The sequence below is a fragment of the Cuculus canorus genome, chromosome 13 (assembly GCF_017976375.1).
Source record: "Cuculus canorus isolate bCucCan1 chromosome 13, bCucCan1.pri, whole genome shotgun sequence".
Lineage (NCBI taxonomy): Eukaryota > Metazoa > Chordata > Aves > Cuculiformes > Cuculidae > Cuculus > Cuculus canorus.
Window position 1 is genome coordinate 14,482,235 of NC_071413.1, and position 24,955 is coordinate 14,507,189.

General features: G+C 44.8%; 2 protein-coding genes and 1 long non-coding RNA gene across 4 annotated transcripts; 1 reads left to right on the plus strand and 2 right to left on the minus strand.

Moving 5' to 3' along the window:
• Positions 1-393: 393 nt before the first annotated feature.
• On the minus strand, positions 394-19,414 carry LOC128853534 (uncharacterized). Of its 2 annotated transcripts, none has more exons than XR_008452129.1 (5): positions 19,122-19,414; positions 18,851-18,896; positions 13,688-13,854; positions 13,336-13,465; positions 394-6,045 (listed from the first exon to the last, which is right to left on the minus strand). It is a non-coding gene; the product is annotated as an uncharacterized LOC128853534 (long non-coding RNA). The 2 variants fall into 2 exon arrangements; XR_008452130.1 differs by lacking the exon at positions 19,122-19,414 and adding an exon at positions 18,969-19,088.
• Positions 19,415-20,669: 1,255 nt separating this feature from the next.
• IRX5 (iroquois homeobox 5) lies at positions 20,670-24,585 on the plus strand. Its single transcript, XM_054078800.1, has 3 exons — positions 20,670-21,509; positions 22,822-23,227; positions 23,378-24,585. Exons 1-3 carry the CDS (start codon positions 21,261-21,263, stop codon positions 24,037-24,039), a joined length of 1,317 nt encoding a protein of 438 aa, XP_053934775.1. The 5' UTR covers positions 20,670-21,260; the 3' UTR covers positions 24,040-24,585.
• LOC128853485 (proline-rich proteoglycan 2-like) lies at positions 21,533-22,796 on the minus strand. The gene is made up of 2 exons (XM_054078802.1): positions 22,438-22,796; positions 21,533-22,381 (listed from the first exon to the last, which is right to left on the minus strand). The coding sequence occupies exons 1-2, from the start codon at positions 22,761-22,763 to the stop codon at positions 22,036-22,038; spliced, it is 672 nt and encodes a 223-aa protein (XP_053934777.1). The 5' UTR covers positions 22,764-22,796; the 3' UTR covers positions 21,533-22,035.
• Positions 24,586-24,955: the final 370 nt, after the last annotated feature.

Genomic DNA, 24,955 nt, shown 5'->3' on the forward strand with positions numbered 1-24,955 from the left:
AGAAGCAGCAGTAGTCCATTTCCAGTGCCTTTCCCGGCTCCCACTCCCTGCTCACCCTCGGACTGGCTCTGCACGGTTGTCACCGCTACTCAGCCCTGAATCCGCCCAACCTCCGCGCACTTGGCACCGCTTGGATCTGAAAGAAGTGGGGCTGTTTCTGATAGCATCGCTCAGGCTCTGGGGTCACTCAAAAGAAGAAAGTGTCTTTCCAATATTTTCTTAGACTGCTCCCTCTTCCAGCAAAGCACTTTGTGCCTTACCTACGCAGACACTGGCACTGCTGGGTGCAGCTCGGAGGGCTCCGTTTGCACGGATCCCCGTGGGAGCAGGGTGTTCCTGGCAGAGCTCTCCGCACCAATGGCCATGGAAGCAACGTACATGTAAAGTGAGGTCAAAAAAATGTTCTGATCTTGAAACTTGCACGTTTGTTAACTCTGCCTGAAATGCATAATTATAACTTTAAAAAAAGGAATAGCAAAGATGCTTTAAAGACACAGACTCTTCGCAGGAAAGGCAGACTAACCGAACCTGCTCGAGTGGACATAAAAAGGTTCCAATACACCAGGACAAGGAGGGAAAGAAAGAGAAGATCACAGCACTAAACATTACAATTGTGTTAATTATATCGGTTTAACAGATTTTTTGAGGACATTGGTTTATAATGTGTTTGGTCACTGTGTGATCCAAGTATGTCTATTCTTTCCCAACTTGCAAAGCATTACACACGTGGAACACTGGACTCATCACTTTAGTTTTACATCGATTCCTTGCTTGCTACGCCAAGACACTCGCACACTAAGAGCCGCAATTCCAACTAAGCAGAATTGCGTTTCATCTAAAAAAAAAACAGTTTAAAAAAAAAAATCAATAAACTGCAGATTTCTTTTGGCAAAAAGCAAATTGAGATTCTCAGTCAGCATTATAACATTATTTTTTTCCAAATAAATACTAAATAGGATATACAATCACGGCCAAATAGAAGTCCTCAGGTCTTAGGGATTTGTGTGCAGGTGTGTGTGTGCATACATAAAACATACACACACAGAAAATATGAAGAACATGAGCAATATATTGCAATAATAGCTCTCTTCTTAAAGACAGTTTTATATAACAGTGTAAAACTTGAAGTTATCTTTAGTGCTATTAAAAGCTCGCCAGTATCTCTAGGTATCTGTCTTTAATAAATCCTGGAAACGTTCTGCTCACATACTGAGTTTTAAGGAACGTGCAGCATGTGTCAACTTCAATAAAAGTGGGCCACTTCTTTAATTACCCCGTTCACCCAGCTGCTGCTTTAACGAAGTATTTTTCTGAACATGTAAAAATGTAAGATACTCCAAAAAATCAGTCATCTATGTGCACTGACTACTCAGCATCTAACAGTAATGGATATAGTGAAGAACAAAAACGTGAGTCATGCCAAGCCCATAATTCTCAGTGACTGACTGTAAAGCATTTATAGTCAGCATTAAGCTGTTAAAACTCTAACAAAGAAATAAAGATCTCATGGTTATTTTTAAAATCTTAAAGACTAGCACATAACTTTAAATATTTTCTCTGCTTTTTCTGATTCACACAGCATTCTTTCCAGGTAAAACAGGTACCTCTGCATGAAAACAGGCTAGTACGTACAAGTTAAAAAAATAACAACACCTATTCAAACACATGAGCTAATTATACCTGGCATTTTGGACTTCAGTGGTAACATATCGCTTGCCATAGAGCAGAAAACATCACAGCCAAAACCAAAAGTGCCTAAGATTCAGGATCCAAGTGCAGACAACCTCTCCCCTTCTCCAAAGGCTTATGCCCCCAAGTCTTTTCACAGTACAGGAGAGGCGACATCACCTCCCCAGGCTGCGAAGAACTTGGAAGTGTACAATATGCACACATTTATTTCAGCCTTGGTGACAGCACAGCAACAAAAAGCCCATTAAAAAGTAAAAAGGCAGATAACCAGATGTGATCAACTTACGACCATTTTTTGTAACGTGCTAGTGAATGGGTGTCAGCTAACTAATCTTAGTGGAGAAAAAAACTAATTTATACACAGCAGGATGCTGTCAGATTATTTTAAAACTCATAATTATTTCTAGCAGCAAGGCAACACGGCACTTTGTAGAAGTATACACTTGGTGGGAGATATCTGCTTTGAAAAAAAATGTACACGTGGAGTTTGATTCATCTGGTGGGTGCGGGGATGGATGAACGGAAGAAACCCACCTAGAGCCAATGGAACTAACACTGTAGACCAAGCATTCAGGTGAAAGAGGATCTTTGAAAAAGGCACGATATTAAGAGACAGGAACTCTGCCAAATTAGTTGTTAAGCAATGCCCCCTCCCCAACTCCCTGGATCGTTTTTTAAAGCAAAGTGTACGTAACTTTGAATAACTTTTCAGTTACTGCAATGCGGAGAAGGTATTTGTTACACCGAGATGCCTGCTACCCTTCCAAGCCAAAAGGACCTTTAAGATTACGCAGTCTGGCCCCAGGTGTAGCAAAAGCCACAGAAGCCCGCGAGGAATTCCTCTACCCCACCCAGCCGTTTGTTCAAGCATATACCTCTACAAAAACATTTCATCTTAATTCAAACGGTAGAAAAAGCTGCTATTCCCTTTCTAGTAATTTCTACTGATTCCTTGCTTTTATTAAAAGTTTGCACCTTACAGTTTGTCATTAACCGATTTTTATCTTTACATCCTGCATACTGCCTTAAAAACGTCTTGCTAAGTCTGGAGTATGAAACAAGTCATGTAAAATCAACCGTCACATTACAGATGTAAAGATTATTCTCAGGAATGCACATTTTACTCAACCACATTTGAACTGAAGTTAAAGGAATTAGAAAGTAACTGTATAGTATCAGCTAAGAAGGCAAACTATGTTTTGTCCAATGCATTTGTGGGGAACATACAAAGAAATTGTGTTTACAATAATAAACATCTGATTATGCGTGGGACCCTGGCAGATTCACACTGAATACAGCAATCAGCAAAGAGCCAGCAAGTCTAGTTGAAACCAACATTTTATTTTAAGTATTTGTGAGAAAAAAACCAAACTCGCTCTGCTCTGAAATTGTCTTTTGTTTTCCTTTTAGTGCTACATAAATGGTATGACAGCCCTAACTATAATTCTTGATAATTTTAAGTGCTTGGATGTAGCATCTTACTCATCGCCACAACATATCGTGACAGTGGTCTACATAAGACATATGTTAGTTTGCAATACTGGTTTAACTATGTATTACCACTTAAGCAGGCAAAATATTATTATGCAATCACAAGCATTTCATTAAATATTTTAACCTCAGTACTACAACAGAACCTGATGAAAAATTCTGATTAAAAAATGGCATGAATTATGTCTCAAAGAGATGTGGAAGGTCGTTTCCCCTTAGTTCACTGTTGGGGAAGACAACAGACAGTCCTTTAGAGGAGGTACATCACTTCTGAACCCAGCAGAGATGCCGGGAGCTCAGCTCTGGCTTGACCCCAGGCTGCCAGCAGAGCTCATGCACCTGGAGCCGCACCCACCTTCACTGCAGAGCTGCAGAGACTGGATCGGGGAAAGTTGGTGATTTTGGAAATTACGTGGTTGGCACTTTGCCTCCTTGAACTATACAGGCACCAAGCACTACATGGCAAGTATGGACTAACAAGGGTAAGAGTGTGACTGAGGAGCCCAACATTTTCTCAACATATAGCAGTTCACAGCCAAGTTAACTCCAAACTTGGCAGGAAAGCAATACGTATCATACCCTGTCATATCATCTCTTCTTTTTTACATATATTAGCAACTTTTAAGTTTGCGCATGTTCCCAGATCTCTTTGTAAGCCTTAGTCTTAAGATTTGGCAGGCCTCATCTCTTCATGACACTATTGTCCAGACCCACAGCTCAGGGAACTGCAGGGGCTCTGGTCTAAAGGCACTGTGATATGGTAGGGAAGGTGGTTCTTTACCTACAAAGCACCACCTTCCCCTGCACACCAGTTCCTTTCCAGATGTAGTACGTTATTTTCCTCCCTTACATATGGCACGTGTGAGAGGCCAGTGCATAGCTCCGTATTCTTTAACACGGGGTCTGTTACAAGAGGCTGGATGCCACGGTAACTGAGCTGTGGGTTCAGTCCTTTCTGTGACTGAACGGAGTTCTTTTTATCTAGCAGTGCCTCAAGAGGAGACTCAAGGAGCATTGCTGTTCTCAGGTTTCTGACTGATCAGAAAGCCTTTTGTTCTTTGTACTCCCGAAGAGTCTGTGAGACAGCACCTACACTCCCCAGCCTTCTCACAAGAAGGGTCAAGCACTGAAAGAGTTGTTTGCGGCACTCTTTTCACCAAGCATTCCTTCCAGTCCTAGAGATCACGTGTACCATTCTAATTCTGACGCAGGGAATATCAAGAGGTTGAATGCCTCAAACTACAGCATCTACCGATGCAGTATCAGACAGAGAAGTAGAAGTGGATGGAGTGGCCTCTGCTGTTGGGGGTGTTCTCCCCTCTGCTCTAAAGGCAGCTCAGGGCACCGTGTGTCAAAAACACTTCTCCTGAGGCACATGTTGGTTGGGGCAGCCTCTTTGACGACTGAAGCACAAGCGTGTTCTCTAGATAATGGAAACATCAGTACCATTCACGCACCTTGAACAGATAAATTTCCCTGAAAGAGGTGTCCCGTAACCTACATACACTCACACCATCTCTCTCCGCTTACACCGGCATGCACAAGGAGTACATCAAAGAGCACAGGTTTATTTTATAACATCCAGTACACTCCCGAAACGTGAATATTACATATGACAGAACCGCACAGCTTTCTGACACGTCCAATTTTTACATCTTAGAGACACAACTGCACCTGCTGAAAAGACTACACCACCAGCACCTCCTCAACGCATCTCTTGTCAACACACTGCCCTTTCAATAAAATGACCCAAGATGCTAGTTACCTAATATTTGATAACACAATTAACTTTGCCTGAAGTAGGACTGGGTGTGCTCCAGGAAACAGTTCAGTTTGATTCCCTAGTAGTGGCAATAACTTCTGGGAGAGAGTGTAAACAAGCAAGCATGCATGAAGCCTCCTCTGTTAACCAGCACAGCTGCTGACAAAGGAAGCTGTACCTCTTGCCTTCTCTGAAGTTAATCCCAGCAATTTAAAGCAGACTTCTGAAAAAAATAAAAACACATTAATCCGAAGTTTAAAATGCTACTCTGAGGATACATTAGTTCCACTAGAGTTGAAGTATAAGCCAGACGCAAAAGGCTGAGTTCTAGTCGAAGAGATTGCAGAGAAAGTAAGAGCTAATAATTCTTAATTTGGCATAACGTGACATTCCCAACAGCTTCTGTGTCTCCTTCCAGTAACTGCATCCTGGCAGTGTACATATTAAAAAAATCACTTCACAAAAGAGATTTTCTGTTGGGGAAAGAAAAAAAAAAAAAAAAAAAAAAGAAAAGAAAGCACCTCTCTTTGTAGCAGTGCCATTCTGAAAACTGAAGATGCTTTCACTGAAAGGAAAAGTATGCCGACCAAAATATGAAGGGGACAAAACCTCATTCATTCCTTATTTGTTTAAGAATTACTAAAAAGAAACATTTTTTTTTCAGGAGGCTAAGGCAACAGTAATTTAGACAATAATAAATTGAGCATTGTAAGAATAACTATTCCGTTGAATAAAAGAACTCTGGCAAGAAACTTTTCACATGGCATTCAACAGACATTCAAATAAATGAATGAAGTATGCAAGTTAAATTACTTCAAAAAATAAAGACTTTCCAGCGGTTTACCATAATGACAACACTGTACAGAAAGACACAATAGCTCCTTGTAGCCTAAGAATTGTCAGTTTTATTTTACATAGATGACTTCCAAAAGCGTCTTGTCATGACAATCAAGTCTTGAGGAAAAAACAACTTATCATTTGATAAATAGATGAAATTAACTGTCATTACAACCATTTACGCATTCCTCCTTCCTGTTATCCTTCTCATCTTGGCAGTAACTGATAACAAGATTTCAGGGAGGCTCACTCATTGATGGCAGGATCTAAAAAAGAAACAATTTTGCATACAGTTACCATTCACATTCACAGCTCTAGTTACCGTATTTCACTAACCCGCACTTAATTGGCTTCCTTCTGCCACTGGCATGAGCACAATGGACCATCTACTTCATACAAATCACCACTTGCTGTTGCAATTACATCTTATGCTGTGAAAATATTGTAGTGGTTGCATCCTGGCACATTAATAGTTCATATAAAGGTATCATTAAAAAGGTCCTGCTATCCACCAATGAATTGCTGACATTGCCGGAGCATTAGCCAGTAGGAATCAGGCACTACTCGTTATAATGCAGTTCATTACCTATGGGTCGTGGTCGAACTTCAAACTGGTAGATTTCTCTGCAGCTTCTGGAAAAATAGACTACTTATCCATGGAAATACTCCACTGAAATAAGTGAAAGCCAGTGAAGAGGAAAACTACAACTCTATGATTTTCCCAAAACATTTTGTTTAGCTAAGCAAGAAGATTCTTTAAGAGGAAAGGAGAATGTGGATTAGTCAAAGAAAAAGACCTGAGCCTTGCATAACCAGACTAACTCCCGTGCATCCCCAGAAGGCTGTGTGCATGGCAACCCCACTTCCAACACATGAACTAATTAATTGCATTCCCACATTAAAGCTACCATGGCACACCTCCACCTTGGCAGATTTCTAGCTGGCTTTAATCTTTTCCATCTTCCACATGCCAGGTCCCTCACACCAACTGGCCCTCTTGACAGCTGAGGTTTTAATGTTATGCAACACCTCGATACAAACGGGTTTTGCTGTTTCTTCCACCTTTTGCTGGACTACACTTCCATTTAACCACTGCACTGACCAACACCATCACTTTCTTCTACTGCACTGCAGCAGTACATCTCCTGATGTGACAAAAGCGAGGCTCTTCTTCCCTACAGGAACTTAGCTGCCTTTTTGGTTAGCAACTGGCATCCTTTTTAATGTTGAGGACAGAGCATATGGTCCTTCGAAGGGACATCAAAATAAATATGACAGGTCAGTGCAATCATCATACCGAATGAATTCAAATGATGCCATATTTAAAATGAAATGCGTGCACATAATAAAGATTCGAATGACAAAAAAAAAATCCCCTACCCTTTATCCCTCTCTGAATTATTTATTAATTCTGCCACTCCAGCTGTTGCCACCAGCCCAAGGACATTACTTCATTTTGGGAATGACACTTCATATTTAGAGATAAGTTAACAAAACAAAACAAAGGACACTGTGGACCCTCCTTAAAGGCCACAGCAAAGCACAATACATCTTTTCCCAGAATTTACAAAGGAAAATAATCAATCAATTCAGTTCATGTTTCTCAACTCGTTTCCATAATTCCAGACACAGATTTCAACACTTATGCATTAAGTCGGGCAAGCCTTTTTAACTGTTGCAGTTAGGCAAGACTCTCAAAGCATCTCGGATCCTCCTCGTATTTTTTTATGGTTATCTCCCTCTAACAGTTCACCATAAACCATATGCCACCATACCAAAGATTCTGCAATACTATCACCACTCAAGTCAGTGAAAGCTTTTAGTACATAATATGGTCATTCCAAGAAAATGTGAATATTCTACATACATAGAATTGTTTTTTATAAAAGTAATTATTTGTTCATAAATTAAACTACCACAATTCCAACACAAGTAGTTTAGGGTACAAAGAGCTGGTTTAAACTAGCCATGCTATTTAGTTGAGCTATCTACCCACTCATGGACTGCTTTGATTCAGGTTCTGTTACATATTAGTTCTTGGATTTCCAAGAAATGGGGAGGGAGCCACGGTGAACAAACTCCTACACTCACATGCTCTCCCCTCTCCTGCACCCATTCACTAACCCATCCACTAACACACATTAGTTTATTTGTAGAGCAGAAAACACATGAAATTAGGGTAAAAAAAAAAGAAAAGAAGAAAAAAATTAAAAATCAACCATGGCTTGTGGTTGCCACCTTATTCCCAGTAGAACCTGACAACTATATAGGTACAGTTATTTGAACCGTTACACAAAAAGACCTATCCCATTAACTTTGCAGTGCCTTCCCATTACAAGAACATACTGAGACACTGCCTTCACATCAGGCCTGAAATGAACTGAAATGGATGAAATCTTGCAAGTCCTCAAGCATCTATGGACAAACAACCCACAAATATTAGCCATTCATGATTTACCAGCAGCCTCTTCTCCACCACAAAGATTACTCTGCTCTTACCCAGGACCTTCATGCCACAGTGCTGTCTGCTTTTACTTTTACCTACCTGAACAGCAGTTGGGTTGATATTCTGCTCCTATGAGATCTTTTAAGTGATCAGTGATTTGGGGTTATTGTTTGTTTTGTTTTTCTCCTCCATAACCACCTGAGAGCGGACTAGCAATTGTAGCACTTATAGCACTTAAAAGGAGATGTAGAAATAAACTTAAAAGTTTCCAAGGTACCATCATCAGAAATCTCCTGGATGATCCGCAAAACTTGCAAGCTCTTTGTCGCATTCCTGCAGCAGAGAATGCACCACTGGCCACTAGTGTTAAGCAGGCAGTCCAGGGCTGAAGCAGAATGCCAGGCAGGAGGTATTTAATAAGCAAACTCCTCTTTGGGAAAGGACGCACAGCAAGACGTGCTACCTGTCTCCCAAGTGAAAGAGGCCAAAGGCTTGCAAGCAGAGCCCGCTTTGGTTTGGCTGCCAGCAGTACCTCCAACAGTATCTGCTTTTGTTCGGTTTGGTACCACTGAGCTCATGCAGTGTTATTCAGGAAAAGGAGATGTAGCTAAAACAAACAGTTATTTGCCCTACAGTCTGCACCAGAACTGGCACCCAGCCCTGAACAGTCTCCCTCTTCCTCGCTACTGTGGGAAAGCTAATGAAAGAGGACCTTTCCTTTCCCATCTCCCGCTGTTGGTCAAAGAAACAAAAAGTACAGAAACAAAGAGAACAGGCAGAGAACTCGGGATGTCTAAAATACCACTAAGCAGTTAAATGTTACCAGTTGAACCTTAATTTCCAAGAGCCCCAAATTCTCCTGTTGTCACTGCTGTGGGTTTGAGGTTATTACTCCCTCACCACCACTGATTCTCCAATATTTTGCGAATAATCCCAGGTGTTATGCACAAACCTTCTCAAAACTGCAATTATTTACAGTTCTGACCCACTCAAATGTACATCACATTCTTCTGACAATTAACAAATTAACAGGAACATCTCTTACATTTCAGGGTTGCCATTTAACTCACAATGCTACAGGTTCTCAAGTGCCTCCTGAAATACTTTCTAGCTGTGCTAAAGGAATGACATTTGGAAAAATCACCTGTGTGTTGATATCCTTCTGAAGTTTTTCACAAGCTAGATGGATGCAATTGAAGTCAATCCTCAGCAAACAGGGAAAGTCATCTTCGTGCCCAAACATGCTCACTAAATGCTTCTGGCTATGACATTATTTCATAATTGACACATTATACACAAACACCTCAAGAAAATATCTTTTTGCTTATGTCTGGATTACACAGCTATTTATACCCAGTGCTTTTGCAGAGCCCAATGTTGCACAATGCTCTCAAATACAAATGAAAAATTGATCCTTTCGCATGATAATTTTTTTTACCGTTCCATATTTTAATGTTAAAAAAGTTGTACCTCAACATAGTCTTTAATCTAATTCTTACCCTGAACAATTGAAGTACATCTGTATTAATCTATTAGATGCTTTTCCACACCACACCTATGGCACTGCATAAATTACTATAATTTAAATGAATTACTGCTTGAAAATTCTCATTTGGTAAGAAACATGCAGTGTTATAAGGCACAGAAAGAAAAATGTGCACTGTGGTAACTACGTTTTATATCACAGTATATCTAGGTTTTCATAAACCAGCTATTCTAAATTGTTAGACAAGAATATTAGACCGATCACATAGAACACACATCAATATGTCCAAGAAGTCAATAATACAAAATTAAATCTACAGTTTATTTAAATATATTTCCATGCCCATATATGCAGAATCCACTTTAAAGATACCATTAGGCTGGCTGAAGAATATTGTTGCAAAAGACATTAACACCAATAGTAATTCTCTCTCTGCCCGGATAACTTGCATTTTTCTCTTTAGATGTCTGATCCGCTGAAAATTATTGAAGGAAAAGAAACTAGAGGGGAAAAAAAAAACAAAACAAGAAAAAAAACAGAAAAAAAAAGAAAACCCAAGTTCTTTTGTTACAGCATTCCACATATTACTACTAGTTGAGGATGACTTGTTTAAAACTGCACGTTTCAACTACCTAACAGTAAAGAATGAAAAGCTTCTTGCTACAAGCTAAAAAGAAAGTCTTTACCATGCTCCTTGAAGAGCTCATTTTCACATTACTCAGGCTTCATTATGCTGAATCAATATTCGTTTAGTCACTGGGGTTATTGACATATTTTAAAATAAAAGTATACCCTTCAGCTACTGCACTCATTACGGGTAATTTGTCTTGTCAGGGAGCAGGGAATATTATCCCAGTCTTTCAGGGGCTGACAGCCCATGGAAATACCTCCCCTTGGTTACAACTGTAAATAATTTTAAGGTAAAATATTGAAAAATCAATGACTGTTTCCTGCAATCTGTCACAAACAAATCAATCATAATCTGCACAGCCAGAGAGTATGATTTGAAGGAGATGAGAGCAGATGTAATTCTTGGCTGGAATCTCTCATTTCAAAATCACTTCACATAATGGTGTCATCATTTAAACACTTAGCAGTCACTGCAACTGCCACTCATAACATCCAGTTGGACAAAACCGCAAGGAAGAGGAGGAGAAATGCCATTGCTGTTATGTAAACAAACACCTTATTTAAATGGTTGCAACATTAGCAAATTTCACAGATACAACACCTAGGCTTGTCTCTCCATGAAAGTCCAAGATGCTTTTCTTTCGGAATGGAAGATTGTCTATAGATTAGCCTCTCAAAATGTGAAGTGTTTTAAAACAAAACTAGGCTTCACAAAAGGTGAATAATAATACCTAGTACTAAAACTATTCCTAAAAATATCTCAATTTTACTCCTTTCAAGTAGCCTACAACAGAATTACGCATCAAATTCTCGAGAGATTAAGCAAGGAGAATTATCTGAGGTACCTTTGTCTTTTTAAGAGTAATAAGGATTTCAGTGCTTCTTTGTCCTCTACAGATTACATTTCACACCTAATTTTCATTAAGCACACACCAACTCAACTTTAGCGTAGGTAACCGCCACAGAATACAGGGGAAAGAAAGTCATAACCTACATAAATTAATTCATATTATATTTTCAACTTGCAGTCAAAGAGATTAACTGTTGTATATGGAATTACATTTGTTTAAAGGATCAATTTATACATAAAGAATTAACTACTGTGCAGTCAAAATGCTATAAACTGATCTTTTTAAATGTGAATAATTTGTGTAAAACTAATCTATTTTTATAGAGTACCACTAATGCTTGGACTGAAATTATTTCCTCATTTGTCCCCCCACCTCACCTCAGACTACATTTTCACCCTGACACTATAGAATTACAGAGAATTCTGCACAGAACAGCCAAGGCAAAAAAAAAACCAGCAGACAAGATGAAATTGTTGTGCAACTGCAACTGTGGGCCTTAGCCTGCATTCCTTACACAAACAAAATTCACAAATGCTCATGGAGTGTTTCACTCTGGAGAGAATAATTTGAGCTCTTAATCTTTAATGTGCAGAGCTCGTTATCACATATTCGTTTTAATCACATTAACCTTACCAACTCATACTTCTGAATATTTATCTCACAACTGTGAGACTAAGAAAAAAAAAAGCAATCAAAAAGATGAAATTATTTTTCTCTTTTCTTGAAAAAAAAAAAAATCCCATAATACTGTTTTTAAAAATGAAAGAATAGGGCATATTGTACATCTAAGTAAACCTCTCCAAGGTTTGCCTGCCTTTAAAGGAGGTTTTAAGTCTCTTTATCTTCTGCGTGGAAAACACACATCTCGAACTCTTTATTGATACACATCAAAACCACTATTGTTTGTAGCAGCTGGACAGATTCTATTTCTTCACAAAATAAACTATTATAAAAAAAAGAAACTAAAGCCTTAGCCCAGAAGAAACAGTTACTGCCTTAGAGGCTAAGTGCAGGAAAACTGCAAATACCAGCCGTGAAGTGAATCAGCTTATTCTAGGGAAAGGCTGCTCTATTGTGAAAGGAAGCGGGAGGAGGCAGAGGGTGAGCAATTGCCAAAAACAAGAGTAGGTCCTTGAAATGAGCTGCAGTACCTCACTTTTTCCATGGATGAGACCTAGAAGGAAGCTTCCAATAGACACCCTGAGGCTCATCAGCCTTTTTAAATCTCCTCACTGGCCAACAGACACTCACAGCGGGAAGACCCTGCTTCCTACATTAAGCCATTCTGGGAGGAAGAAGCTGCGTGCCGTATACTGAACGTGTCGGCATCTTCTCCCAGCGCCGTTCCCCTGAGCCAGGTTGTTATTTCTTGTGACAATCACCTAATTAGGTGGGTCAAGAAACACAGAAGATGGAAGATATCCATTCTTCCCACATGCCAGTTCTCTTATTTGCAAAAATGCAGGCAATGACTCTTCCTCTCCATTGTAAGGCATTTAATAAATGTTAATAATAATTAAGTCAGTCACTTCTCCCAGACAACACTCTCAGATCTTTTCTGGCAATATTCAAGAACTACTGGGCTCAGGAGGGAGCTCCCACAAGTTCCAGGCAGAAAAAAAGACTCACAAATTCCATCCTTGGATGCAAGAGGTCACAGAGGGCTGTGCCACGGCAGACATTTCACAACAGCTCCCCAACTAGGGGAGCCATAAGAAGAAAGAGCAGCTCCCGCTGCGGCACTACTGATGTTTATGGAGAGTTCACAGGTCAGCACTGTGAGTGCCATTTTCTGCTGGACAAAGCATTAAGATGCTGTAACAGCTAGGAGGGCTGTGAAGTCTTTCTGATTAAGAAGTTGAACAAGTTCCAATTTCTTGAATGAAAAGGTACTTTTCTTCATTCCATCTTTTTCAAGAAACAAAAGAACTACAGGTTAAGGAAAGACTTGAAAAACAAAAAAAAGAAGGCACTGGCTTTAAAAAGCTAGTACTATTCCCTCTAGTACCAACTTTCTCGATTTATTGCTCTCACTCACAATGTCCATTTATTTAATGCAGCTCCACAAGATCACTGAACAACAGAGCAGTGTATAGTTACCTCATCCAATATTATGGATATTACACTATTATCAGTACTCTACCTAATCACGTTTATAAAGTGTTCATGTTCGGGTGTTATGGAAAGGAGAATCCTGCTTTGAAATATCTCCTGGTATCCAGCTCTGATTTTCCCCTCTTCAGCGCTGCTTAGCCCAGTCTCACTGAGCTCATCTGGAGAGGACATAAAAAGAAAGAAAAAAAAAAGAGTGCACTTATTACAATGTCCAACACGTGCACTACATGATTTTCTTAATAGAAACAAGACTAAATTTGATGTACCTGTAAACATTAATTCCGCATTTTGTTAGAGACAGAACCCGGTACTAAAAAAAAGTGCCACTATTGCAATTCCTTACTCAAGGAATCATAACATACACAAACCAAATTACTTACCATCAACTCTGACTAGGACTTAATACAGCTAAAAAGAGGTGTAAGGCCAGATGCATTCTGGCTTTGTATGAGGTGTCTTCCTGTACTCAGGTGGGTAGAGGATGGGGTGGGCTGCTGGATTCATTTTCCTCATCACGGACCTCACTGCTTCCTCTCTTGGCTGTATGCTATAAAATAACAAAAAAAAAAAATGGACATAAGCAGAAATGGAACAAAAAGATAGTATTTGTCAATAACTGAGACAGCAGTTTTCTCTTACAAACAAGGAGTACAGATCGAGCAATGTCAGGGTTTCTTCACCCACTGATCTAGCACACTTGTTAAATCCTACAGACACTATCTTATTACCACATCCCACAGGATCGTGTTCAATTCTGCATTGTCTAAGAAGCACACCATAAAGAGCTGCCCATGGAAATCACACGTAAATGTAATAGCATTTGGCTAATGAATGTGTAGCAGCATTAATAACTTGCTTTTTCTTAAAAGCACAACAGTCTAAGAAACCATGAGTAGGACGCCAATTTAAATCTGAACATTTCTGAGAAAAGCAAAGGGTTCCGCTTAGGTAAACAGAGGCACAGAGGTTACGTGAGCAAACCCAGGTCATACCATCTGCCAGAAACTGAACGAGAAAAGAAGCCCAGGATTCAAGACTAAGTTCCTTCCCTGCTGGCCAAGTCTTCCCATCTCCTCAGCCAGTACAGAAGCCTCTCAGCCATTCTGCAATCTCCCCTTGGACAACTATCCGGGTGACCTTGGTTTAAGTTTTACTTGGGGGGGACAACAGCACAGTTGATACCACAGAGAACATCAGCCGAGTTTGAACTGAAGCAGGAAATTAAACACTAAAATAAACTTAAGAAAAAGCAAAGAGCAAAAAAACTACCTTAAAAATAACTTTTGAAACCTACAGTCGACATGGCTGTCCTCTTCCCAAGAGACTTCTACGCAGACAAACGCCTACAGAAGCTGGCAGAGGGTAACATTCTCCCTAGACAACAGCGGGGAAGTCAGTGCAAACAAAGTAATTCTTGGACCGTCAATATCATAAAGAAGTTGTAGGCACCTTTTTATAATGACAGAGTATTCTTAATAAAAGCTTCAAGCAGGTTTTATAGCTGCATATTATCCAATGAAACCAGTAATAAACAGCACTGTAGCATTATTTAGTGCAACTCCAATACGCCAAGAGTCGCAACCTCAGTTTTATTTATCACACAGGCTAAAATGTTAGTTCTTGGCTATACAGTAGCAGCCAAGCCTGTAGCTATTTTATCCCAGCACACTGCCATCTGGATATTGATACTTTGCTATGGGATATGAAAGAAAAGCATAGTTTCCTAACACAGCCTAATTGAAAACAGAGGACCTATATATCACACCATGCATTATTCTATACAAAATTAAATCGGAAGGGCATGAAAAGTTCTGTAATTGCCAGCAGAGAATATTTCAGGGGTAAATGCTGGGTTCTTGATCTGCAATAGAATTGCTAAGAAATACTGAGAAAAAAGATATGCTTATGAAAAGAAAAAGCTAATTTTCACTCAGAGGTGCAGGGGAAGAGCTCAGGATGATCCATCTCCTTCGGAAAGACTGGGAGAGTGATCAGTCACAAGTTTGTTAATACAGTAAAGTCTCTGTTACAATGATCTGCATTCATCTTGAAAGGTCTGACTGGCTTGCTTTTTTCTCCTCAAATAATGATTTATATATATGAAGAAGATTCTGGCTCTACAAATACATTCAGTTAAACCTGCAGAAAACAGCTTCAAGAATCATTTGTACCTGCGTTATCCATGTTAAGCCACAGCAACTTAAAAGCTCTGATATTAATGAAAAGCAGAAATTACGAATTGTTAAAATGAATTCTTTGGGTGTAAGGCTAGAAAGGCTACCTGGCATCACGTTTCTCCTCAGAGAGGTAATGCCAAGGTCTCGCAAATACCATTCATAAGGACTGCAAATGTATGTAAGTAGGGTAGACAAAATACAAACCCTTTTGAACACGACACTGCTATTAAAAGTCACCCACCTCTAATACCCACACTGGAGGCCAGACACCAACTACGGGAGCTCCCACCACACCACAGCACTGTGGTTGAAAGGGAACTTGCCACCGTATGGAAAGCTACAGGCACATGCACGTCTCCAAACCGCACGAGGAGCCACAGCCATCCTTCCCACTGAGGTGCTCCTCTTTCACAATAAGGAGCCAACTAACAGTAGATGTGGCTTGCTTTAAGCGAAAAGCTTGTTTAGACATGAAAGAGAGCCGTTTTCATTTTTTCCACTAAAGTCAACCATTACGAGAGTCTATTTTCTGCATACGCCTGTGGAACTGTAAGCAAAATAAACCCAAAAGACATCCATAACTTAGTCCATATTATGCCAACAAATTGAAGCAAATCGCGACATTTAAGTTAATTACAGGAAACTTCAAGCAAACTGAAATACAGTTTCAGGCTCTCCCACGATACTGTCAAGATCTTTGGAGTTACATGTTCAATACAATAACTACGTGTTTGAAATACTTGCCAGCTGCACTTCTGTGTACAGTTTTATTCCACATACTGAAGAGGTTTGGTGTTGTCATTTAAAAAAGGACTGTAAGACTGATAATCAGGCTTCTTTCTGCAGACAAAGTGATTTTATGTTGCCGAGAAAAACAGAAGTCTATCTAAGCTACCCAATTGCAGGACACAGAAGAGTTATTCTATGGCGAGTTTATACCTCAGGCTCAGACTGCAAACGGAGAGTGCCAACGAGTAGAGTCTCAGGCAAAGTAAGTGCAGGTAGAAGAAATAACACAGAATTTAAGGGTACCTTGCAGAGCTCTTCCTGGGAGCACTCACCTAGGCACAGAGTCATCAAACACTGGCACCTCCACCTCACCCTGTAACTCCCAGCACTTCGTCTTTCGGAAGCCAGCAGCAACACGCACACGAGGAAGTATCATGCAGGAAAGTATCCCTAAGTTCAATTCCTGATGCTTCAGCCGGTATTTTAGATGCTTTGTTTCAGCTCTTGCTCAGTTAATAATGTATTGATCTAACACAGAAAAACACAAGCCCCTCCCTCCCCTTTGCACACCAATTAGTTTTACTCCCATGCTAGTGCAAAGGTGAGAAATTTTTTTTCTCGTGCTTAATTAAAAAGATATTCACACATATTAGTATGACTTTGTAATATTTTTAAATACATTGTATAAAACATCTCTTAGTATATGTTTCAAGAATCAATTTCCACTACCATCTGAGTCTTAGTATTTTACTTATAGGGACAGCTTTAAAAAGAACAGAGAGTCTGTGAGGGGGACTTTTTTTAATGTTTGTTTGTTTGTTTTAATTAAAAAGGATTTCCTTTAACATCACATACAGATCTCTCGGTAATATATTCACAAACTGAAGTGGAGAAACACATTTTTCAATAAGTGTCTTAAGGTCAGGCATTCTGATAAAGAAATATCAAAGAGAAAACAGCCTCCCCATCTACCCCTGCAAAAAAGGAAAAAAAAAAAAGTTGAAATGATCTCCTAATGCATCTCCCTTCATAACTCATGCCGAAAGATGACATTTTCTCAGGATCTTAATTAAGATAATGATGAACACCTGTGTCGGCATTCTTTGGCAAGACAGCATTATCCATCATAATCTTTTAAGTACACTCAAAAAAACCCAACAAAACTGTATGACGGAACCAATCTGTTGCCTCTCCTTGCACTAAGTTTTACATCTCAGACACACATAAGAACGATTAGATCTTTAAAGACCGCAATAAAAGCAGGATCGTTAGATTTTAAACTTTCAACAGAAAGTGGCTATTAAAGTAATTAAATTAACATGTATGGTATCCAAGATATCCAAGTTTAACTCCATCCACTACGAGCCACCTGCAACCAAACCACTTACTGTACTTATAAAATGCAGTTTGTTTTTATTTTCAAGATCACCCTGCCTCCTTTTTCCCTCCTGGAAAGAAAACATTCACAGCTGATCCCTATTATGTGCTCATGCACTAACTTTTGAAGCTGTTTTACACCGCACTATGTATGTTTGCACACCCTAAATGAAATTAGGCAAATGAAACCAGTGCAGAAAAACAAATATGCAAGTTCAACTATGGCAGCATTTTGAGGCACCACATTTTGTGCAGTTATCTCAAATGCAAGTTCCCCTCATGTCAAAAACCCTACTGGAATCCGACTACTAATGTAAGCAAAGACCATTTTAAACAGCTTTGCAGGATCAGCCCATCAGACTGAAGACTATAAAAATAGTGACCTTAATTATTTATTTTTACAAGCTGAATTTAAATTCGCAAACCTTAATTAAAACAAAGCAAAGAGCACACGGCCAGCCTGTAAAATCCCACCATGGTTAAGTAAGAACTGAACGTTAAATGTTTCTTCTCTTACATTAGTGGTTTAGCAGCCAAGAAATTATGACAAAAGCGTATAAAGTACAAAACTTCAATATCAACTTGCAGTTATATAATTTCACCGACAGCTGCAAAGCAAACACCTGATACCAAGAACTTATTCACACCTTCCAATGTACGTACCTTCAGTAAAAATGAAGAGAAGCAGCAAATGTATCCTCAAGCCCCACATTTGTTAACGGAGCTGACAGAACTACATAAATATGAGTCTTCAAACAAACTTATTTCCCTTTAATCAAAGAGCTGATAAGTCCCGCAAAGCAGATTAGTCTTAGGCTTTCACATATTAATATGCTTCTATTAGAGGAAAAAGTTGCTGTGACTACTCATTCAGCAGAGCTATCAACGTGCAAATAAAGCAGAAAATAGAGACATCCTTAAGAAATGAGTCTCAAATTTGATGTCAAGCGAAGGTGACAACCACAGCAACAGAACTATAAACTAAACGTTTCAGTATCTCGAAGAATTATCTACAGTTCTTTTAAATCGGCAAAGAATATAATAGTGACATAACGCAGCGAGGATGTCTGTTTGATAGACGGTTACAATCCTGACGGAATGAGAGTCCAATCGCTACTGTTTATTAATCAGCCCCGGTATTATGTTGCAGGACATGAAGTGGGCGAACTCATCATCAGTTTGCAAAATGTACAGCTACAGAATCAAGATTCGTAGACCCCTGGAAAGAAAGAGGGTGATTTTATGTTATATCAACCTTACCTCCTCAACACAGCCACGGGAAGAGGGTTAAAACTTCTGCTTCTCTCTGGAAGGCAAGGAAAAGCGGTTACTCGTTCCACTCGCGCATAAAAGGAATATTAAAGGTACAAAACTTTACCGGGTGCCAGGTCTGTCCCCGGGGAGGGGCTGGGTGGGCAGAGGGTGCGGGAGAAGAGCCTTGGGGTGGAATGAGGAGCGCGGAGCCGCGGCTGGAACTGAGGCAGCGCCCGGCGCGGGGACAGCGCGGCTGAAAACTGAGGAAAGTGCACACCTGTGTGGATTGAGCATGTAAGGGAGAGCCGCTCGGTGCGAGCCCTGCGCGGGCACCGGAGACGGGGCTGCAGAGAGGAGGCACCGCGTTCCACGGTAAAAGAGAAAAAAAAAAGAGAGAGAGGGAATACAATGTGCAAAAAAAAAATAAAGACTAAAGAGGAGAAGAAGAGGAGGGGGACGCGGCACAGAGCGCCGCTCGGCGCCCGCACGGCGCGGGGCTCGGGCAGCGCCCGGCCGGCAGGGGGCGCCCGGCGCCCGGGGCAGCGCCGCTCCCGCCCCACGGCGGACAGACCCGCGCCCGGCCCGGCCCGGCAGCGCCCTTCGCCCGCGGCGCCGCTTCCGGGCTCGCCCCTGAGTGACGGCTGCGCGGGCCAATGGCAGCGCGGGAGGAGCAGCGACGGCCAATCGCGCGCGGGGGGCGGGGATAGAGGCACTGGGGCATGATGGGAAATGTAGTTCGGGTGCCCCGCGGCGATCCCACCCCGGAGCGCTCCCTGCCCGCCGAGGCTCAGCCCATGCCCCCGCCGTCCCGCTGCTGCCTCGATGGAGCCTGCAGGAAAGGGAGGGAGCGAGCCGGGGAGCGCCCGCCCCGTCCCGCCCGTTTTAAAGCACGCGCACGCTCGCCCCGAGTCTCCGCGTCCCGCCGGGGCCGGTGGAGAGAGGAGTTCGGGACGGGAGAAGCGCAAGTTAGGCGATAAATAAATGAGATCGATGTGATTCAATCGCCCCATCCCCGGGGTGGGTCCCAGGTGGCCGCGGGAGCAGCGCCCTGCCCAACCGCGAGCAGGGAATAAACGGGGATATGTTCCTGTTGGGAAAGATATCTGGTGGAATCAAAGGAGATTACATCGCCCCATCGGTGGGGATTTATCCCGGTTCATATGGTTTTAATCTGCTTTCGCTCGACCCTTTCATGAGCCGGGAAGGGGGAGGACACCCAGTGTATTCTCCACATCGGCGGGCGACCCCCCGTGCCCAGCGATTCCCGCAGCCCCCCTCACCGCCCCCACGTCTCCCCCGCCGCGCTCCCCTTCTCCCGGGATCGGTGCTGGGAACAACTGAACCCCTCCCGCCCCGCTCACGTCCTCCGAGCCCTCGGCGCAAACGAACCCCGATCCTCAGGCATCCTCGCAGCACCCCGGGCACCCCCGATCCCCGGGCACCCCCGCTTCTCTCCGAGCACCCCTGCTGTCTGGGCACCCCCGTTTCTCCCCGGACCCCCCCTCCGCAACAGGTCCAGCCCCCGCCCCGACGGCGCGGCCGCGGGCCTTTCCCCCCCCCCAGCGCTGCGGGACCCCCGCCGAAAATCGAATCGCCTTTTCTGTTTAGAAAAGAAAAGGGAAAAAAAAAACAAACCCTACAACGGCCGCACCCCCTTTTCCCCGTATATTCCACCTCCAGTGATTTACAGGAGGGAGGGGCAGGGGGCAGAGAGCAAGGGGAGGGGTGGCTGCGCAGAGGGGGGAGCCGGGCGGCTAATAAATCTTATTAAATATCTATCTATATTTTTTTTTTCATATACTGATTGGCTTGCATTCCGGCGCAGCGCGGCTCCGCACGGTATTTAGCACATGCGGAAAGTTGGAGCCGCCGTGCGAGCGCCTCGGAGGTGCCTGCGATCCAGGAGCCGGCGCACTTGAGCCTCGCAGCGCGGGGAGGGAAGCGCGCAGCCCTCCCGCTGGTTGGGCCCGGCCGCGGCAGCCCAGCGGGGTCCTGCCAGTCCTTCCACTGACAACACCCCGCGAAGGAGGAGCCTCGCCGGGCCGCGCACAAGGCGTCAGGAGCTGCAATTTCCAACTTAGCATCTTGGCAGGACCCTTCGGAAAGCGAGAGCGAGGAGGAAGGGGGGGAAAAAAAAAAGCCGCCCCCCCCCCCCCTCTTTCCCAGTGCAAGGGGGAAGAGAGAGAGCGAGTGAGCTAAGGGGGGGCGAAAAAAGAGAGAGAGGGGGAGAGAAGAAGGAGGAAGCGGTGCCAGGCTGCAGGCGAGCGCGGAGCGGCAGCCCCGGTGCAGAGCAAGGTGCCGCCGCTGCCCAGCTGGCGAGGGCGAAGAGGCGAAGCCCCGGCCGCAGCGGCCCCAGCCCGGCAGCGCGGCGGCTCCCTCCTGCCCTGGGCTCGCGGGTATATGTGTGCGCCTGGCCATGTCGTATCCTCAGGGTTACTTGTACCAGCCGTCAGCGTCCTTGGCTCTCTACTCCTGCCCGGCATACAGCACCAGCGTGATCTCCGGACCCAGGACCGATGAACTCGGGAGATCTTCTTCGGGCTCCGCTTTTTCCCCTTATGCCGGATCTACCGCCTTTACCGCCCCTTCCCCCGGTTACAACTCCCACCTCCAGTACGGCACCGACCCGGCCGCCGCCGCCGCCGCCGCCTTCACTTCCTACGTGGTAAGAGCAGCCCCGGGCAGCCGCTCCCGGGCTTGCTTCGTTTTTATCTATTTTTTAGTTCTGATTTTATTTTTGAGGTATGAGGAGAGAAGGGAGCGCGGCTCCCGCCTCGCCGCCCAACTTTCCCCGCATCGCCGCACGCTGTTGCTGCGGGGGGAGCGGCTCGGCCAGGCAGCGGCTGCATTCCCTCAACCGAAAATATAGATATATATAAAAAAAAAGATAATTTAAATTTTATTTTCGTGAAGCGTCAATGATAATTCCGCAACAATTACCTTGTTGTGATTGGAAAACGGAATGAACGGCGGCGACGGGAGAAAGCCGGGCGATAAAACCCGGCAACTTTTCCCCGCACGGCGATAATTAGGCTGCTTAAATATTGCAGAGCTCTAATCCCGTGGCCGCGAGCCGCTCCGCGGGGAAGGGAAGGGGAAGGCAGGGCACTGCCCGCCGTGCGCAGCCCCGGCCCGGGGCATCCCCGCGGCCCCGACAGCCTCTTCCCTCCGTTTAGGGTCTGGGCAGAGTTTCATAGTTTCTTCCTTCCCTTTTCCCTTTTTCTCTCTTTTCTCCTTTTCCCTTTTTTTCCTTCTCTCCTCTCCCTTTTCCTTTTTCTCTCTCTCCTCTCGTTTTCCCTCTTTTCTCTCTTTTCTCCCCCGTGTTTTTCCCCTCCTCCCGCCCTGCTAGCGGAGCGGCCCGCAGGTTGCCCGCCGCGGTCGCATCCCGGGGGGATGGATGAAGGGCAGGGTCTCCCCGGCGATGGCTGTCCTTCGCCGGGCTGCCTGCTCGCCTCCCCGCGCCTGCCTTTGGGGCAGAATCTTTCCGGCAAAGCCTTTCGGGCAAAGCCTGTTGGGGCAAAGGCTTTGGGGCAGAACCTTTGGGGCGAAGGCTTTGGGGCAGAACCTTTGGGGCGAAGGCTTTGGGGCAAAACCTTTGGGGCGAAGGCTTTGGAGCAAAACCTTTCAGGCAAAGCATATTGGGCAGAACCTTTTGGGCAAAGCCTTTTGGACAGAGCCTTATCACAAAGCTCTGGGGCAAAGCCTTTGGGGCAGATCCTTTCGGGCGAAGCCTTTGGGGCAGATCCTTTGGGGCAGATCCTTTGGGGCAGATCCTTGCGGGCGAAGCCTTTGGGCAGAGCCGCGGGGTCGCTGCCGGTGGCCTCCTGGGACCGGAGTCTCCCCATTCGGCGCGTTCTCCCGGCAAGGAGCCGGGGGAGAAGCCGGCGAGGAGGCCCTGCCGCTGCCCTTGCCGTGTCATTGCCGCCCCGCCGCCGCCTGACCCGGCCCCTCCGGGCCGCTCTCCCCTCTCTCCCCAGGGCTCGCCCTACGACCACGCTCCGGGCATGGCCGGTTCCCTGGGCTACCACCCGTACGCGGCACCGCTCGGCTCCTACCCGTACGGGGACCCCGCGTACCGCAAGAACGCGACGCGGGACGCCACGGCCACCCTCAAGGCCTGGCTCAACGAGCACCGCAAAAACCCCTACCCCACCAAAGGCGAGAAGATCATGCTGGCCATCATCACCAAAATGACCCTCACCCAGGTCTCCACCTGGTTTGCCAACGCGCGGCGGCGGCTCAAAAAGGAGAACAAAATGACCTGGACGCCGCGGAACCGCAGCGAGGACGAGGAGGAAGAGGAGAACATCGACCTGGAGAAAAACGACGAGGACGAGCCCCAGAAACTGGAGGAGAAGGGCGACTCCGGGACGCCGGAGGCAGGTAGGGCTGCGGGGCTCGGGGGTGACCCCGGGCGGGGGGATCCGGGGCAGCTGCGGGGGGAGAGGGGGGGCGCGGGGGGCGTGTTTGGGGGCGCGGGGCGAGCCCGAGAGCTGCCCCCCACCCCTCTCCTTTCTCACCCCCCGTCTCCAGGAGCGGCGGATCCCAAGGCAGCGCCGGGCTGCGAGCGCCTCCAGGAGTCCCCCGGCCCCCGGGAGCCCGAGGGCGGCCTCAGCGACTCGGATTGCAAGGAGCCGTCGGAGGAGCGGCTGGACGGGCCGGCCGCCCCCCCGAAGGCGCCGGGCTGCTCCCCGCCGGGGCCGTGCCGCGAGGAGCCGCCGCCGTTCCGCCCGCCGCTCGCCGACCCGCTGCCGCCCGCCTCCGTCATCCACTCTCCGCAGCAGGCGGCCCTCGCCAAGCCCAAGCTCTGGTCGCTGGCCGAGATCGCCACCTCGGCGGACAAGGCGAAGGACGCGGGCGGCGAGGCGGCGCCCCCCGGCCCGTCGCGCTCCCCGCCGCGCTCGCCGCCGGCGCAGGGCCCCTTCCCCAACGGGGCGGTCCTGCCGCGGCCGCTCTACTACACGGCGCCCTTCTACCCCGGGTACACGAACTACGGCTCCTTCGGGGCCCTGCACGGGCACCCCGCCGGCGGGCCCGCCGCCGCCCCCGGCGCCCACTTCAATGGATTAAACCAGACTGTCCTCAGCAGAGCCGAGAGCCTGGCTAAAGACACTAAAATAATCAGGAGCCAGTCCCAAGTAGACCTTTGCAAAGACTCACCTTACGAACTGAAGAAAGGTATGTCCAACATTTAATATCGGCTTCTCCTCCTCGTACCCCCCCTCCTCTTCCTCCTCCCGGGACTGTGGTTTTGTTCTTTTTTTTTTTTTTTTTTAATTTATTGAGAGAAATAATAAATTGCTTTGGCAGTTATTTTTCCACTACCAAAAGAAAAGAGGAAAAAAAAAAAAACCCACCAAACGTAAGCAAAACAAACAGAAAAAGACCAGCTGCCCCCTCCCTTCTCAGCACCCCCTCAAAAGTTTATAGAGTCTATTGGAAATGGCTGGGTGGAAACCGCCCAGAAATGTCTTAACCAAGTGAAAAGCAAACGAGTGACACTCTCTCTCTCTCACACACACACACAAAGAAGAAAGATTTGTATGAAATCTTATTCTGTATATTTAATGTAGCTTTTTTGTATTTAAATTGATAATACAGTATCTTTGAAGTAAATTATGAAATCAAGACACCTGTACAGGCATTAATGTTGTTTTCGTAATATAAATATATACATTTCTGTGTCTTTTTCCGAATTGTTTCATAGTTTTAAAATATATATATACAAGTTTAATTTAATTTTTTATGCCTATTGGTTTTTTTTTTCCTTGAGTGTGAGCTAAACTATAATGCAAAAAAAAAAAAAAAAGGAAATAGGTTATACTTATTAGATACAAAACCCTGCAGCCGCCTTTGTAAAATGCAAATATTTAATTAAAAGAGATTTTTAACAGAGTCAAACCCCCTCTTCTTTTGCAACGGGCAAATACACGTACAGCTGAGAAAAAAAATACAGGTTTTAACAGAGACGCGGGGTCCGTTTCGACCTCGCAGCGGTACCTGCAGCCGGTTCTAAAGGGACTGCGGCTTTGCGCGAGGCTGGGACGGGGCTGGGATGGGAGGGAGGGAGAGAGACTGTTCCCGGAGGTGAATGCTGAAATCAGGCCGTGC